Genomic DNA, 16,203 nt, shown 5'->3' with positions numbered 1-16,203 from the left:
GCAAAATATCGCCTTTATAAGTTCTCGGTCATTTCCCAGCAGGGCAAAGCCTTGAGCGGCTGCGCGAATACGACATCTTCGCGATCTAGACTTGTATCGAAATCATCGTCGGTGCCGCTGAAGTCTAAACTGGGAGTCGAGCTCAGATCGGAAAGGATGCTCGTATTATCTCCGGGCGAAAGCCGGTCAGTGGCATCACACGGTTCCTCTTCGGCAGGCAACTGTCCAGTTCTTTCACAATTGTCCTGGACTACTGGTGACACTACCTCCACGAAACTCTCTGCCTCCTGACATGGATATTCACATGCGTCTCCAATCTTGCGAGACGTACATGTTGCACAAGGAGGGCCTTTACCCTGGCAACGAATTTTCTGTCGCCGACACGGCAGGCACGCAACTTTCCTCGCTCTGGAAAGCAGAGGCCTGGCTCTTTTGTCAGATTGGCGTGGTGTGTGGCTGTGCATTTCTTCAAGTCACGAGTATCAGCGAATAAACAGTCGACCGGGAGCAATTTTCCAATTCTGGACCTAGGCCACCGGAGCTTTATAATACAACGAACTTAGCGTATCTCTAGCCTTTTTGCCGAGATCAAAATAGAGTAAAGGAATTTGTTTTCTATGAGATCCGATTCCTCCATATATTTTTATTTTCTATTTTCAGGGGTGGGGCCCGAGTATCGTTCATTGCTGGTTTAGCCTGAAAAACTCCAGGTAGCTCAGCTAAGCTTCCCTGTTTAGTCACACAGCCAGGGGCAAATAGTCGCAACGCCGTGACCCTCCAGATTCCAGGAAGCACTAGCTGAATATCTTGCAGCCGCACCTCGACCCGAGACATGACTGGTGTAGCCTCATACTTATCAGCCGTGCGTGAGACCATGTGATAGTTTTCTCCAAGCCCCATAGCAAGCTGAATAAAGTATCCTTCATCGGTACCACCGACTTCTGGCCTGCTCAACCTTCTGTGCATGATATGTACGAGGTATCTTAGGTCCTCCTTGCAATGGATATCATGATCCGGCATTTTTATAAGCACGAGAAAAACCTGTGCTGGCGAGAAGTCGGTCCGCCGGATACCCAACGTACGTTGACATTGGGTATGAAAGCCCGATTTAGGCCACACAGAGAATTTACCACAGGTTTCAATCACATCAAAGCAAAGACTTTTCCATTATTAGCTACATTGGTGAGTTGACACAGAATGGTCATACCTGCTGTATATACACAATGCGGGTGGATAGACTTTTACTTCCGACGCGCGTTGCATGGTTTTAGTGACTGGGCAAAAAATGATATTCGTTGCAATGAGCTTCGTAGATGGGGACTCGGTTGCTTTATACTGTAGCAATCTCTATATAGAGAATTGATCTTCGTGGGCTGCTGATCAATGCCCACTTACGGCGAATGTATCTACAGAATTAGCACAAAATATCCTTCCCCCGAATTCTACGATGTGCAACGGACTAGAATTTGTTCATATTCAAATGGTTTGGGGAAAATTTCATCATTCCCAAGATCTGTGTAAGCTACTTGCTATGAATAGATCTACCAGAAAGCCAACAAAAGTATTGGTGGCGCGTAGTTACAGGAAATCGCAGTTCGCAAATTCAATTCTTCATGTCTTTGCTCCTCATACTGTATCCCGCAGAACGAGCTTCGGGGTTAATTGACACCAAAGCGGTAACAACCCGCGATCAAACCCCGAGTTCAAAATTGTCGCCCCTAACTCAAACAGTTACCAAATTCATCCAGCTGGTTCGTCGAATCAGATGCTATTTTCCATCGCCCTGCAGTGGCAGCTCGGGCAGAGGGTACTCCATGCAAAGGTCATCTTTCTTCAGCCACGAGAAAAAGTCCAGGAGAACATCTTTGTTGCTTTGCATCATGGTAAGTCCTGCTTTTCTTGTATCGCTTGGGTCGTAAATCACGGAGTTTCGAACTTGCTGTTCTGTGGCCCAAACGTAGTCGAGGTGTTCGTCGTCCCTCAGCCGGATTGGTTTTTCATCCGGACCACGAGGTCCGTCGTGTTCATCGGACCACAAACGTCGACAGTTGGTTTTCTCGCTAGTCTCTGCAATGACCAAATATTTTGCCATCAAAACATCTTTATAAGGGAATGTAACACAGTAGACCCGATTGGAAGCCGCCCAGAGCACCAATCCAGTTTCCTCGGCAGTCTCGCGTACCGTGGTTCCCAAAATGCTCCTGTCCTCCGGCAGTGCACCACCGCCAGGGCCCTCCCATGTACCAGGGAAAGAATTCATTTTCGGCTCTCCATCGTCATCTCTCCCGTTGGGAGAGCGTTGGCAAAGTAGGACGTGTGGAGAAGATGGATCATCCGGACGGAAGCTAAGTATTATGGCTCCACCACTGACCCTCTCGATGTTGTTGCTTTTGGCAAGGAGCGCGGAAAGGGAAACATCCACTTCTTCGATAGATAGGATTGTATAAGACATGATGGGTGAAAGTTCTTTTGAACAAATTTTGGAACCACCCAAGCGATATATATATTCTGGAAGCGTTCGGAATAAAGTGTGATCCGACAGCGGAGGGCTTCTCGGTCTGCAAAGGTGATGTTTTAAGACCTTTAGGGCCTCTGGATCAAGCGACTGATGATCACAAGGATAAAATTGTATTTGGAGAGCAAAATGACAATACAAAAACATTAATTACGCCGCATTGCGGGGGCTGACTGGGGAACACCTGCTCCTGCAAACATCAAGCCCTGCATCGCTAGTCACCGACGATCGCCATGCCTAGGCTTGTGATTGTGGGGCTCAAGAGATCGTAACTAATCGCCCGAAGCCAGTAACAGGTCATACTCCAAATTCTTGGGTCGAATCCACTTCCAGATAGTTAGGACCAATCACTGACTCGCCTCTTGGCTTACTCACCTTGTTTCCATTTCAAGACGAACTCCAGCCGGAAACACTCATGGAAGGAGTACGCGCCCTTTCGACCCCTACCCAAAGGCAATTCTTCCTCCGGTACTGTTGCCTTGAGGGCAGTAAAATAATGAGGAAGAAACAATTCGCAATTTGGACCCTTGTAGGCGAGGCCCGTGTGGACATCATCCTTCCGTTGGTCGCAATGGTAATAAAACGCCTTTGTAGTGCTGCAGAGAACCAAACAGAGAGGACATACATAATCCTTTTTAGCATTCCTAACAAGTTCCCACACAATTGCAAGACTCTTCTCCGGGGTGTTGAGTTTGACCTCGCCCTTTTTTTCCAGGACAAAATCGATTTCGAAGAAGGTGTAGAATGGCCGACGTCCAGATCGTCGTTCCGTCTCATTAAATTTGATCGGATAATCATCCTTTGAGATGGTTTCCCAGCCCATAGCTGTTCTATAACTATCCAGAAACAGGCTGAAATTTCCCTGTCTCTTGGACAATCCGTTGTGGACGTTGTCTTGGCCCTTCATAGTGTCGAAATGCTTGTATAGCACATCCTGATCGTGAAACCCCAGATCACATGCAACGCAGACGAGCCCCAGTCCTGAGCTCTTTGCTACCTCATTTAGGACACAGTACTCTCTCAGGGTATCGTACATCTTGGAATCGTGGCAATGGTCAGCGAGTTTCAGAATGGAATAGGAGTTGGTATATTCCTCTTAGGCGTTGAGAGATGCCTATCGAGCTGATTGTATTGTACCTAGATCTAGGAGAACTAGGACGAGATCCTCTTCATATATCAGATCAAACCCGCATGTTTACTGTAGATATCGTGCCAAAAGCGTATAAAATCGAGATTCGTTCGTTCGTGCCGTGCAAAAAAAATCTGATTGAGATTGTGTACCTGGCCAATTATCAAATAAAATCATTCCCGAAAGCTTTTGATTGGTTTTGTTATGAGGAATTCTACTACACAGTGGGTTTCGCTTGAGCCTAGAGGCTATCGGTGAGCTTTTGTTGTCTTGAAATAGTATCCAGGATGGGAACGTGGCCCAGTGAGATAAACGGCCAAGCAGATCTGATGCAGCAGAATACCGAACATGTATTTCATTTATTTGAAGTTTGAAGTTAGGGGATCTGTCAATAAATTCAGTGCCTGAGCTGTGGAATTTTTCAAAGCAATGCTCTGGCTAGAAAGAAATCTAGTTTTCCACCATTCTGCGGAGAAAGATTCCTGGAATAGACACCTTTTTCACGGGCCATCGGTTTATTGGCTTGATCTGTTGCATCTCATATTCTAAAAATACATGCTATTCTGCGACAGCTGACTCACAGCTTGTAAAGATTCGCTAGTTGTCTAGGTCGCTACCCTATCGAAGGACAGCCAATGGGCCGCATCTAACCTGCCACCACGGATTGCAAATTTCCGAAGAAAGTCTTGACCATGCCCGGGATATGGGAGAGGGAAGCTGTTCGCCAAAAGCCAGTCCAAAGTGGAATCGGGGTCCGGGTGACAGAGAAGGAAATCCTGCGGGGGTTGGCAATTGTTCGTAAAAAGCCAGTCAAAAAGAAGTGCTGCATCCGCGTGATAGAGGATGATCTCAAGCCAAAGAGAGGAATCTTTATCCACCACATCAGAAAGATCTATACCTCTCTGATACATGCGAGAGGCCAGGTTCATGCTTGCAAATCGGCAAATTTTGCGGATCTCTCTTTCCTGGAGAATCTCTCCTAGGTCCAAAGGTATTTGGTCAACCTTGTCCCAACACATCCAGAAGACAACCGAGTCCGTCGCCGCTAGTTGAAGAATTGAGCTGCCATCCCACTCTTCTGCCACCGACGCAGGGGCTAGAAGATCTATTGGACTTATCGTGGATATCATAGATTTCACCGTTTCAATCGCATTTTTCTTGAAGGCAAGAAGGACCAGGCTATGTCCAAAGCTGTTGTAGTAGCATGACCGAATAATGCCTTGTCGGATCAAAAAGTGAAAGGAATCCGGAGACCCAGAGACGCAACGCGAAGCGACATCGGGATGCTCGTGCTCAATTTGCAGGCAGTCCTGACTTTCCACGGCCTCGTCAAAGTCAGGAAAAAGTTTACAATGGGCGAGAGCAGACCGACGAGCCCAGTCGCTTTGTAAAAGATTTTCCAACTCAAAGCGCAGATAGGGATCAGCCTGCTTGTAGAATTTCTGGATCTCATCTAGTGCTTGCTTTGAATTTGATGTGTCGGAGCAGAATAGGCAGGTAATTTTTGACATAAACCACTCGTAGCTGTAGTCGCCATTCTCAATTGGAACGCTTTTCACGTCGACGGGTTGACCGATAGCCTCCATGGAGGGGTAAAAGGTACAGAGCACAGAGGCGGTAGAAGGGATTTCATCATATCTGATCCACTGGGAGGCCATTTCTATTTAAGTAATGGCTGATCTAGCTCACATTGCCCAATTAAGAAGTTGATTTATGTCTCTGAATCACATGAAAGGCCGGGCACCCTGCGGAAATACTCATACACACAGGACTATTCACCGTCACCACTGTTTTCTCGACTTGAATTTCCCCACCGAAAATATTTGCTGTCTCCGATACTTTGACTTCGTGTGTTATATCCCCATCTCGTGCAAGAAACCATTGTTGGACTTTCTGATTTATCGTCTCACTCTTGAAATAGATGGCCCAGTCTGATGCATTGTTGATCTAGACGTTTTAGTCAAAGAAGATCACCCAAGGGGCATTTCATTACATACCAGAAAAATTTTCAGCTGCCCGAGAGCAAGCCTTGTTGAAATGAACATTATAGAGATGCTCATTATTCTGTTTGTAGATACGTATCGGATGGTAATAGCAGTGGCAGGGAAATGATGGATGGAACTGTTTATATTTAAAGGAGCGCTCTATGAGATCTTCAGTCTTGGTAAATTGGAAACCAAATTTTAATCGGAAGCACACCAAGCCATAACTTGCTTTCTGACCAGGTGTGAAGAATAGAGGGGCCTGGGCAACCCACCGTTTCAAATGGGGAAAGCTTCAGGTACAGAAAGGTGGCCCAAGACTATAATCTCAAATATACATCCAATTCTACGCTAACTGGAAATGAACTTACACTTTCAAGCCCCAGAACCAATCTATGAGTTTGCTATAACTCTCAACCTTGATGCAAATGTAATAGAAAGAATATTGATAGGCTTTGGAATTTCGCTGCCATAGACCCGTCAAACTACCGTTATGGCCAAAATAGCATTTATGGAAATTGCCAACCCTCAATGGGTTATCTGATTTATTGATCAAAAGCTGGGATTTCATTTCGCGACAAAAAATTAGTGTGATTCCAAGGTAACAGCTCTTTCTCGGGGGAACGGAGGCGATGATCTAGTTCTGGGGACCATGATTCGTTGCTTCCAATTCCATTGTCTGTCGCTCAAGCTCCTGAATACGTCGGTCCTTTTCCATGATAATGTCGCGGAGAGAGTCTGCCTCCATTTGTAGAATATTGTCATGAGAAAGGCATGTAGCTGGGTCGCGAACGCCGTGCGGTCCGAGAGAAGCGTTCTTTTGGGTACTAGGCTCGGCAGATATTCTTTCCCGTAATTCGAGGTAGCTGTTGGCCTCCGATTTATGCATACGCCGTATATGCTCTCGCAAGTTCTCGGTTCTCGCGAAAGGCTCAGAAATATGGCGACGACATCCCTCAGATGGACAAAATTTAGAATACCTAGGCTTTCTGCCGCTGTCGTGGACTTCTCGTTGATGCCGCAGATAGTCACCACTCGAGACGAACGCTAGCTTTTCCTCACAGCCGGACTCGAAACATTTGTAAGGTCGCTCATGTCTGTCCATATGTTTGCTGATTCAAGTGTCAGTTCCGAAGGCTGGGATCCTTTCGAGGCATCACAACACATACTTCCATTGAGATGGAAGACGAAATGTGGGTTGATCATCTTGGCAGTCAGCATGCTCACAGATAATGTTTCCATCGTCGTTTCGTGGAGGTTCTCGGTTTCGTCTAACGGTGATGGCACGGCGATGGTGATTCGCCTCCGGGAATATTGGGTCGTTCATTTGAAGCTCCAACAAAAGTAGAGTTAATCTTGAGATGCGGGGATGATTTCGTCGTTCAAAACTCAACCGTATTGTTTTTGCTGTAGAGGGGGACACTGGTCTTATTACTCGAGGATTCTCGAGCCTGTGAAGATGAGACTCCAACGCGTTGGCTCCTTAAAACACAAAGACTGGCTTAGTGTATATGAATGTATTAGAAAGAAGCAAAGCTATTTTACTAAATTTTCTTGTAGCCCCTTTCTGAGTTTTTATTCTCCAAGTCCCAGGGATCATTGGCCGAATCTCGCAACTGTTCCTAAATCCAGGAAATTTTAGTTACAGACCGATAATCACCATTTCAACCTAAATATTGAACCAAAGAGCTATGCAAACCAAGCATCATGCTAATGGAGTGGCCCTCGTCGGCTTGTATGTTGGATTTCCGTTTATGTGACTAGAGGTCCAGGTGAATGATTTTATAAGTTGGTTATACTCTGGAAACCCCCCTAGCATAAGTGCTTAAAATCTGACAATATCTGTCAGGGTAGAACTTTGTGTAACCTGACACGATACAATAAGCGATCCAAGTGGGCCAGCGCAGTACGCGTAATCTGTTGGGAGTTGGCAAGGGAGATAATTAAAGGCCCAGCTAACATGCAATTAATTCATCGTAGATAGAGGTCTGATTTTTTTTAAGATTCCTTTTGCCAAAGATGTTCCCCACAATGGATTATGTTACCCACCAATGAGCTGGGACTTATGGTACTGTTGTCATCAAACAGGGTCCATATTCACACTGGAGTCTCAGTGGAGAGCCCAGGCAATGTGGCTTGCGTAATCCAGCTGTGTGAACTGAAACCTGGTCTTCTGGAGAAGGTGCCAAAAAGGTATCTCGGAGGAGATATCCAAAGTTATTGCGTTGGGTGTAATAATGGGACCGTGACTTCAAAGTCGCATAGACATATCCAGTTGCTGTAGGTCCTGGTTGAAGAGAAGAATATTTCTCAATACACGCTGTGCTGCGATAGGGCAGGAGTTGCAAGTAGTTGGCATCATCGTCCTCTAAATCAACGACTAGAGGTCATCATACTTACCGAGATTCCATCTAGTTCTCATACTTACTGTATGCGAATTCTTGAAATCTCTATGGTATGCGGACGTGGCAGTCTATGTAGTTCTAGACCTACGTATATGCACCATGGCATGTGATCATGCAGAAAGGAAGGACGCTAACTAGATTCTGCGACCCAGAGCCCGGGTCGCAGAATCTAGTTAGCGTAGCAAACAGAATCAGCTACTTGCCTGGCGAAGAGCAAACACTGGAGCGACTGCTCTCTTCTCGTTCAAAGGTCTCGTAGGAACATCGTTTTTGGCAGAAAGAATGTGGCATGAATGTTTTTTTTTTCACTTATGGAATACTTTGTTGGCGTGATAGAGGTCGCTAGGGTTCCACTTATTGATTCCTGTTTCAGATGAATCATGGCTTGGCTATATTCGATTGGACAGAGTGAGCTGAGATTTCGCGAATGGGAGAGAAGCGGGAACCGCAGAAGAATTTGGGGGTACTGTAAGGCAACGGAAGACAGGAGCGAGAGCTGAGAGCCTTAGCGATGGAAAGGCGCCCGGGGATCAGCTTTTAAATGTGATGAATGTGCAGCTCAGGGGCACCTCAGCGCCACGGGCGCATCGCACGGGCCCTTCCTGTTCCTACCCCCCATTTCGGATGTTGAACGCTGCCATCAGTTGTGGAATGGGGTTTTTACCTCTTACTTCAAAGTCCCCCAGCTGTTATCCGTTTTGCTATATTCTGAGCCATGGAGCGCGATTGTCGCCTGTTTCAATGCCAGGGTGATTATATCAAGCACCTAGAATTACGCATCATCGAGCTAGAGACTGCCTGCTTGTCTCACTACCCTGAGCTCCGAAGGGAAGGACAATGTAGACCTTGCGAGGTCTGCCGAAATCCCAATCTTTACACGAAGGATTTCGGTGGTCCCCAAGAAAGCTCTGGCGATAGTTTCAGGCTAGCCTCCGAGATTTGTCAGGACAATCAATCGAGTCAAAATGACAGACCCCCGGAGAGCACATTCGCCATTATCCCATACGAGCCATCCATCATAATTGAACCCCCAGCCACAACAGACTCCTCCACGCCAAACGTGCCTGCGCAAAAGAAACGGTGTCGTTTTTCCTCGTTCACATCCTCAGTTGGTGATCTACCTGAATCTTCTAATTGGAAAAAATGGGCCTCCATCAGTGAAACTCAACGAAAGAAGATCGTTCTTAGCTTGGTCTCTGGATTGACCTTCCCAAATGACGAAAACCCGATCGCGTCCAGACAACCTGCCCCTATACCAATCCTGTTAGAATACGGCAAATCCATGGAGCCGGCGGGACTGACTCACACCTCGGCAAAATCAGCAGAAAAACGACCGTTTGCATGCTTCCAGGAACTTGTATTCTGTTCACTGTGTGCGGTAGCCTTGGAAGTCACTGCAAAAGAGGATGTCTTCCAAGCTATGCAGTCGGTTTTCCAGTCTGACGCCGGATCGAAGTCTCTTAGAGCTCGGATTCGTGGCGCAAAATGGGCAAACCGGGCCATACACCTTTTATCACTCACTAAATGGGGCTCTTGTAGCTGGGACATTATTTACGTTGGTATGAAACATATTTCGAGTTCCCATGGATAAGCTAACTGACTAATTACGGTAGCTAGTAATCAAGTCAATTTCTACAACGAGTTCAACGACTATTCGATCAAACCCGATGACTTGATAAACGGGCTGAAGACAGAGTTCTACCCCAAGGATCCCCCAGATATATCAGTACCCCTCGCAATTCCTTCAATAATACAAAAAATATATAAGGATCTAGTACCGTATGCGACCCACCTGAAACATCTTGCACATATTTGCTGACGTGTTCTCATTATAGGCTTGAAAAAATCTGCGAACACCTAGGATATGAGCTTTGTGAGTATAATAAGCTTGACCTTTCTGGTCTTGAAGAATTTCTTGGTGAGCCAACCAACGTCGAGTCAACACACACCGGGCCTACCAATAAGCGGAAAAATTGCCTTTCCAGCACTTCATCGAAAAGGCGCTGTGGGAATACGTCATCTAGCTCACCAAGAGGTAAGATGCCGTAGAGAAATTTCGTTTTCCGTCATCCAAATTCCGGGACTGATCTTTATAGTCGTTGAATCTTCGAATGCATCATGTTCGCCATATCAAGCCTCATCGGCCCCATCGGCACCGGATTCCTGTCCAGAATCTGCGATTGATGAGCTTTTCGGCCACCCCCCAAATGAGTTGAGCCCGAGGGAAAGCCCTCTGGAATTTCCCGGAAACTGTGAAGTAAATGGGCTCTTAGAAGAGTATCCAGGCATCACATCGACTCCAATAGAAAGGACACTTAGCAACGGCACCACCGGTTCAAATGACGACAGGATTGATGCAAATAGCAGGGATATTGACCCCTCGATCAGCAAACCCTCCGCACTACAGGGCATATTGAGTCAGTCACCTTTACTATTTCCTCAAGCTCCACGGACTTGCTCTCATGACCCACCACCACCAATTGAATCCCTGTGCGATTGGGTCACAGGCGATGTATCTTTACTGCAGCAACCCTGGAGTACTGTTCTACCCGCCGATATTGACATGTTGCCCCCCATTGAATCGCTGTGTGACTGGGATACAGACGATGTGTCTTTACTGCAGCAACCTTGGAATACTGTTCTACCCGCCGATATTGACATGTTGCCCCCCATTGAATCGCTGTGTGACTGGGATACAGACGATGTGTCTTTACTGCAGCAACCTTGAAATACTGCTCTGCTCGCCGATATTGACATGTTGCCCCCCATTGAATCGCTGTGTGATTGGGACACAGGCGATGTGTCTTTACTGCGGCAACCTTGGAATACTGTTCTACCATCCGATATTGACATTTCGCCATCAATTCACCTTGGCCAGGGCGTGGGCACACCTATGCTTGATCGGATTTTGGAAAAACTTATTTTGCCCTCTCTCGCACACAACTCAACGCATTGCTTCAGACCCCTCTGTAAGCCTGGTGGAAGCGATGTAACTAACCACTTAATATTCTCTGAAACATAATAATGACATTGTTGAATGATAAGCTACACATACTTCAACCCAGTCCAATCTGAGCCACGCGCGGATTTTAACGAGGTACAAAGAATAGAGTAGTTGCACCCGCCCCCAAAACAGGCTCATTCTGGACTTTTATGTATGATCCGCCCTTCAACAAACCCCCCGGGTACACCTGCATTTCGTCCGATATTGCTATAAGATATCCTTTTTTTCCAGTATTGACCAATTTCGTAGAAGTTGACCAGTATCTCAAGCGCCCTTCCCAAGTCTAGCGAAATTAGTGGAGTGCCGTAAAAAGGACGCGCATCAATACCTACTTCATCCAGGTTGAGTGCAGCTTTCATACGAGAAACCAAACCCGCGATCTCATCTCCGCCGTATTTTTTGTTTCCTTTTTCATCCTCTTCATATATCTTGACATCTGGTATCAATGCAAACATCTCCTTTCGGATATCGTCCGCGGCGGAAGGTAGCTCTTGGGGATCCATTGAACGAGAAAATGGTTCCTCAACGAACTGTTTGGACTTAAGATTAGAATATATTCCGTGCGCCAGCACTTGGGGACATTCGCATACCTTTAAATTTTTGCGAGCACGGTTGAAAAGACTAGAATTTGCTTCGCTGCGATAAAGAGGGGTAAGCATGTGGTCGGTTATCACCGCCGCCGGGCTTGGGCACTAAATCACATGACTTTAATCATTCGGGCTGGGCAAGGCCGAAACGTGGCCGCTAATATTCGCCCGCAAGAGATATGGAAATCATTGTCTGTTCAACTCTATTAAGCTGGTGGCTAAGTTAAGGAAATCTGTGGAATTGATTACAGATACGGTTCTTATCCAATTTGCGATCTAAAAAAAAAAATTCTTGGTAAAATGGTGTTTCTTAAAGACAAGTCTTGGGATGATCGCATAGGAGGGACTGTATTCACCACCTTAATTGCCAGTCAGGTATGCGGCCCGGGATGATCACCCGAAATGAATCGGCAAAGGGATATAAGCCGAAGAAGATTGCAGTTCACTGCTTGCTTGTTTCAGAGGAGGTTCCATGGAATTATCAACGACACTCAAAACCGCTGCATCTAGCTGTCAGTTCTTGTTTACTTGCCCTCATTTGCGGTCGGTATGATCATGATAATAGCTGGGAAATTTGTCTTCGTAAATCAGAGTTACTTGCAGGGCTCAGGAATACGATCTTCTTTTCTTTTGAAGGGTAATACTTTATGAGTAGCTCATGAGACGATGATTCCAATGTAGGCAGAAAAAGTGACACACTTAACAACATCATCAAAAGTAGCCTGGTCGACAAGTCCGTAAACCGAATCAGTTTATGCGACGTTGGTCGCCAGAGATCCATCATCGAAATGAACAGTTATCATCGTTGAGAATAAGTTGACTGGGACTGCCTGAAGTAGAAAAAGTAGCCAGTGTGTATTTCAACGGTAGAAATTTATACTTATCAATGTTGACACGGTGCCTCATTGGTGTTTCGACTTGTGGTGACTACGTCACGAACGTCGAAGCGACGTTGAGGTCGTGAAATATGACCTCAGAATAGATATTGATCGAGCTGAAAATCGTGGTGCCGCCCACAACAGCATGAAATCAATAGTGAAACAGTTCAACAGGCCACAATATGAGGTTCAATTCAGTCGGAACCTTGATCACAGCTGCCCAAGCGACGTGGTGGTTGCAACTCTATAAAGATGTCCCTGGGCCCAGCACAACGATCATTTCAAAAACACCCCCAGTCAGCCCAGTCTAAGACATAAGCAGTTTCTCTTCCGCCTTGCCCGTTTTTTGTGCTGATTCCACATATCAAGTTCGGCCTCCATATATTAACAGAACGAGAGAACATCGAGTGGCACAAGTCTGCATCGGAGTTTGACCTTCACCTTAGAATTTCATTCTGTTGGTACGGGACCTGATCCCTCCAATTGGTGACTATACTGACGCCTGAGACACCACCTCTAGATTGCTGACGCTTGATGGAGGGCTCCATTCATGGCAGGTATGTGCATCGATGCCGGCACTTGACACCACGCCGACGTCATAGCTTCCTAGATAATTGGCCCTATTTGCTAGCTTTCTAACGAATCCAATCGATGTCTGTGCCTGGTCTCTATTTGGGAATATTTTCCAGCTGGGAGAATAGGAAATGATACAGAGACCTCCCCCTCTTCTCTAGTGACAATGTATGACAGATCGCGCCCCAAGCAGCCCCGCATCAAGATTCAATACTACAACTATCGTCGAAAGCTCTCCGAAGGCCGGTTGGTAAAACCTTTTCAGTGAGGCTTCTTGGTCGGTCACCTCGGGCTGACGATTCGCTACACTTGGCAATGCTCCCCGATCCTCCACTGTCGCCACCAGATCAAGGCTCGATGTCCTTAAACTGGCCAGGAGGGGGTATCGCAGAAGGTGTGTTAATCCTAATCTTGCCTCAGTATTCTCACTCGATGATAATAGCTGTCACATGGACAGCTGCTCATCCACCTCACGGTTACAGAACGGGTTGACGGAAAGGGGTGACTTTGAAGACGAATATGATATGAAGATTGAAGAGGGGTGGTAGCTCTGTTACCCCCCCCCCCCCCCCCCAACCAACTCGAATTCTCTTCTCCTCCCAATCAAGGCTCAGCGTGTTCGCAGTTTATCATGTACATGTCTCATCGTGTATGCAAAGTCCCATATCGTCAAACTTATGAAGGGTTAGAGAGGGGTATTATGCAGAATTCCCCTCGAAAGGCGGTGTGAGAATCTTGGGCGGCCTGAGTCAGGACGTTGCTTCTCACCCTTTGCAGTGAGCTATGCGAGGCCTGAGCTTGAGTATTTTTGAGCACTCCATGCAGAGCCAGAAAAGGCTGCATATTGATTCAGCTTATCTATAGAATATTGGTTGTTCTTTTCGACCTGCCAAGCTTATATGATGGGAAAAGTGACACAGCTTGGATCAGGCTTATGATTTGTTCTACTTAGTCAATTTGCTCATCCGAGCAGTCTTCTCCACGTGGCAGACTAAAGGTGTTGGTGCATTCGAGTCATTCACGGCACCGATTGGCCCATTATCTTTTTGGCATATATCATTAGTATCCATAGCATCCAACGATAGCATTGATATCGACAACCACAGGTTCCCGGGAGTCAGGATGAGATATTAGCCATTGTTTTTCTCCGTAAATATCACTCTATTAGTGGTATCCAATGATTGCATCAATATTTACGACCCACAGGCTCCTGGGAGCCAAGGCCAATTATCAACCAATCATTTCATTGAAGACTTATGCGCATGTGGGCCTTTGGTGACACTAATTGGCTGATGTTTCCTTGTAGTAACAGTCACCTTAGGCGGCATACGGAGATGCCTTACACCTAAGGCTGACCCACTCCCCCTGGGAGTGGGTCAGCCGGGGGTCAACGAAATACTGCCCTCAACAATCATGAAATTACTATTCTAGCTACTACCACCACCACCACCATAAATATTGTATTTTAACATGGAAAGGGGTCATCTATGACGTTTATCGGTGTATAATCCGGGTACTTTTGTCCAAAAGTAATTGGTGTAGGCGTAGCAGGAGTGCCTAAAGGTACCTGGTTTCGGACAGCCGCATTGTATTCCTTTCGTTCATCCTTAGTTTTTCGATCATTTGCAAAACGAATAGCATCTTTGGTAGTCAGGGCACCAAATTTGCCTAATTGCTTTTGGGATTTGCGTGCAATTGTAGGTTTTTTAGGTAATCGGTTCTCTAATGTGTTATATAAGAGACCAATATCCTCAGTTAACTGAACCTGCGATTTTGCCACACGTTGTATTTGGCGGCGTATATCGGCAGGGACATCGTCACGGTTAAGTAAACTCTTCACTTTATCGCATGTTCGACGTGCATCAGCTGATGACTTAGGTGGCGAGCTTGGAATACTAGATGCAACCTGTAGCTGTGGTGTTTTGTTGCTATCGAATATCTGAAGCTCTGGCTTAGGGGTTTGTGCTTCTACCAAAGGCTTGATAATCAGGTCTAGATTATAGGGTAGTATACCACGTGTAGCAAATGCATTGCGAATAGTACGTGGTTGCAATGCATCCTTACGAATTTGTGTAATTTCCTCAAAAAAAACACCAATATCGCGTGCATCTCCACCCCATTGAGTAATCTGGTTATTCTTGGTCCGATATGCCTGTTTCAATGCACGGAATGGAGACCTATCAAGTGGTTGAATAATATGGGTTGTATGAGCTGGACAACAATATGGAATGATGTTGTAGAAGTCACAGCGATCTAAAAACTCGTAGGTTAGATGGCTGCGATGCCCATCCATGATCAGAAGCCTGGGCTGTATTCTCTTTTTTGGTAGGCGATCCTTAGTATTAAGGTGGAAAAAGTCCAGCCAATCGAGTGCCAATAGGTCATTTGAATATCCAGTTCCTGAAACTACAATCCTGGTAGCTTCTGAAAGTTTACCACCTTCATACCACCGCATCAAATGAACTGACCCTGGTGCCACAAAATAGGGTTCCATCTTCCAACCATCGGCCGCAATACATTCAATTCCAGTTAATAACTGGCCTCGTTCAAATGAATGGGTTCGCGTTCGTTTTGGATTGGCTGAAATAACGTTTTGTGGCCGGCCTTGGCTAAGGGTAAAGCCAGTTTCATCAAAATTATACACATGCTTTGCTGGAATACGCTTTATAAAAGGCTCCAGGCGTTCATACCACGCAGTCAAAACACCTTTATCCTCCCCAGTAATTCGATTTTGATCTGCAGGCTTTTGATGAACCCAATTGAGGTCATTTGGCAAGCGGACGTTGACGAAATCATACACCCAGTCTTTGCCAAGCGGACGTACGGCGGGGTTATCCCTGCGTAGTAACGCATTTGCACTCACAACCACCATTCCAGCCGTAGGTGGAATATGTAGGTTATCAAGGCGCCGAATCCAGCCTACTAATGACGCTTCTTGTTCGTCATTTAGTCGCTTATAGGCCATATGGCGCGTGCTGCGAGATGCGCGACCAAGGTAGCGTGCCCGAAGTCGCTGCATTGGAACGTCATATTTACGCGCTAACGCAGCGATATTGGGGTTTTTTGCAACCCTAGCAGCCGAACAAGCGGTTTGGATACGCATTTTAATTGCATTATATTGACTAGTCAT

General features: G+C 46.2%; 7 protein-coding genes across 7 annotated transcripts; 1 reads left to right on the top strand and 6 right to left on the bottom strand.

The window, feature by feature from the left end:
• Positions 1-1,768: 1,768 nt before the first annotated feature.
• N7481_001535 (NUDIX hydrolase) lies at positions 1,769-2,452 on the bottom strand (the record flags this gene model as incomplete). The annotated part of the gene is made up of 1 exon (XM_057260754.1): positions 1,769-2,452. One exon carries the CDS (start codon positions 2,450-2,452, stop codon positions 1,769-1,771), a length of 684 nt encoding a protein of 227 aa, XP_057128586.1.
• A 430-nt stretch (positions 2,453-2,882) lies between these two features.
• N7481_001534 (uncharacterized protein) lies at positions 2,883-3,551 on the bottom strand (the record flags this gene model as incomplete). Its single annotated transcript, XM_057260753.1, has 1 exon — positions 2,883-3,551. The coding sequence occupies one exon, from the start codon at positions 3,549-3,551 to the stop codon at positions 2,883-2,885; it is 669 nt and encodes a 222-aa protein (XP_057128585.1).
• Positions 3,552-4,249: 698 nt separating this feature from the next.
• N7481_001533 (uncharacterized protein) lies at positions 4,250-5,302 on the bottom strand (the record flags this gene model as incomplete). The annotated part of the gene is made up of 1 exon (XM_057260752.1): positions 4,250-5,302. One exon carries the CDS (start codon positions 5,300-5,302, stop codon positions 4,250-4,252), a length of 1,053 nt encoding a protein of 350 aa, XP_057128584.1.
• A 961-nt stretch (positions 5,303-6,263) lies between these two features.
• On the bottom strand, positions 6,264-6,953 carry N7481_001532 (uncharacterized protein; the record flags this gene model as incomplete). Its single annotated transcript, XM_057260751.1, has 2 exons — positions 6,264-6,738; positions 6,796-6,953. 2 exons carry the CDS (start codon positions 6,951-6,953, stop codon positions 6,264-6,266), a joined length of 633 nt encoding a protein of 210 aa, XP_057128583.1.
• A 1,793-nt stretch (positions 6,954-8,746) lies between these two features.
• On the top strand, positions 8,747-9,622 carry N7481_001531 (uncharacterized protein; the record flags this gene model as incomplete). The annotated part of the gene is made up of 1 exon (XM_057260750.1): positions 8,747-9,622. One exon carries the CDS (start codon positions 8,747-8,749, stop codon positions 9,620-9,622), a length of 876 nt encoding a protein of 291 aa, XP_057128582.1.
• Positions 9,623-11,120: 1,498 nt separating this feature from the next.
• Positions 11,121-11,538, bottom strand: N7481_001530 (uncharacterized protein; the record flags this gene model as incomplete). The annotated part of the gene is made up of 2 exons (XM_057260749.1): positions 11,121-11,318; positions 11,368-11,538. The coding sequence occupies 2 exons, from the start codon at positions 11,536-11,538 to the stop codon at positions 11,121-11,123; spliced, it is 369 nt and encodes a 122-aa protein (XP_057128581.1).
• A 3,000-nt stretch (positions 11,539-14,538) lies between these two features.
• On the bottom strand, positions 14,539-16,203 carry N7481_001529 (uncharacterized protein; the record flags this gene model as incomplete). The annotated part of the gene is made up of 1 exon (XM_057260748.1): positions 14,539-16,203. The coding sequence occupies one exon, from the start codon at positions 16,201-16,203 to the stop codon at positions 14,539-14,541; it is 1,665 nt and encodes a 554-aa protein (XP_057128580.1).

Source organism: Penicillium waksmanii (assembly GCF_028829765.1).
Source record: "Penicillium waksmanii strain IBT 27052 chromosome Unknown utg000001l:1.0-4852451.0:1.0-4856178.0, whole genome shotgun sequence".
NCBI lineage: Eukaryota > Fungi > Ascomycota > Eurotiomycetes > Eurotiales > Aspergillaceae > Penicillium > Penicillium waksmanii.
This window is presented reverse-complemented; position numbering and strand designations above follow the sequence as displayed.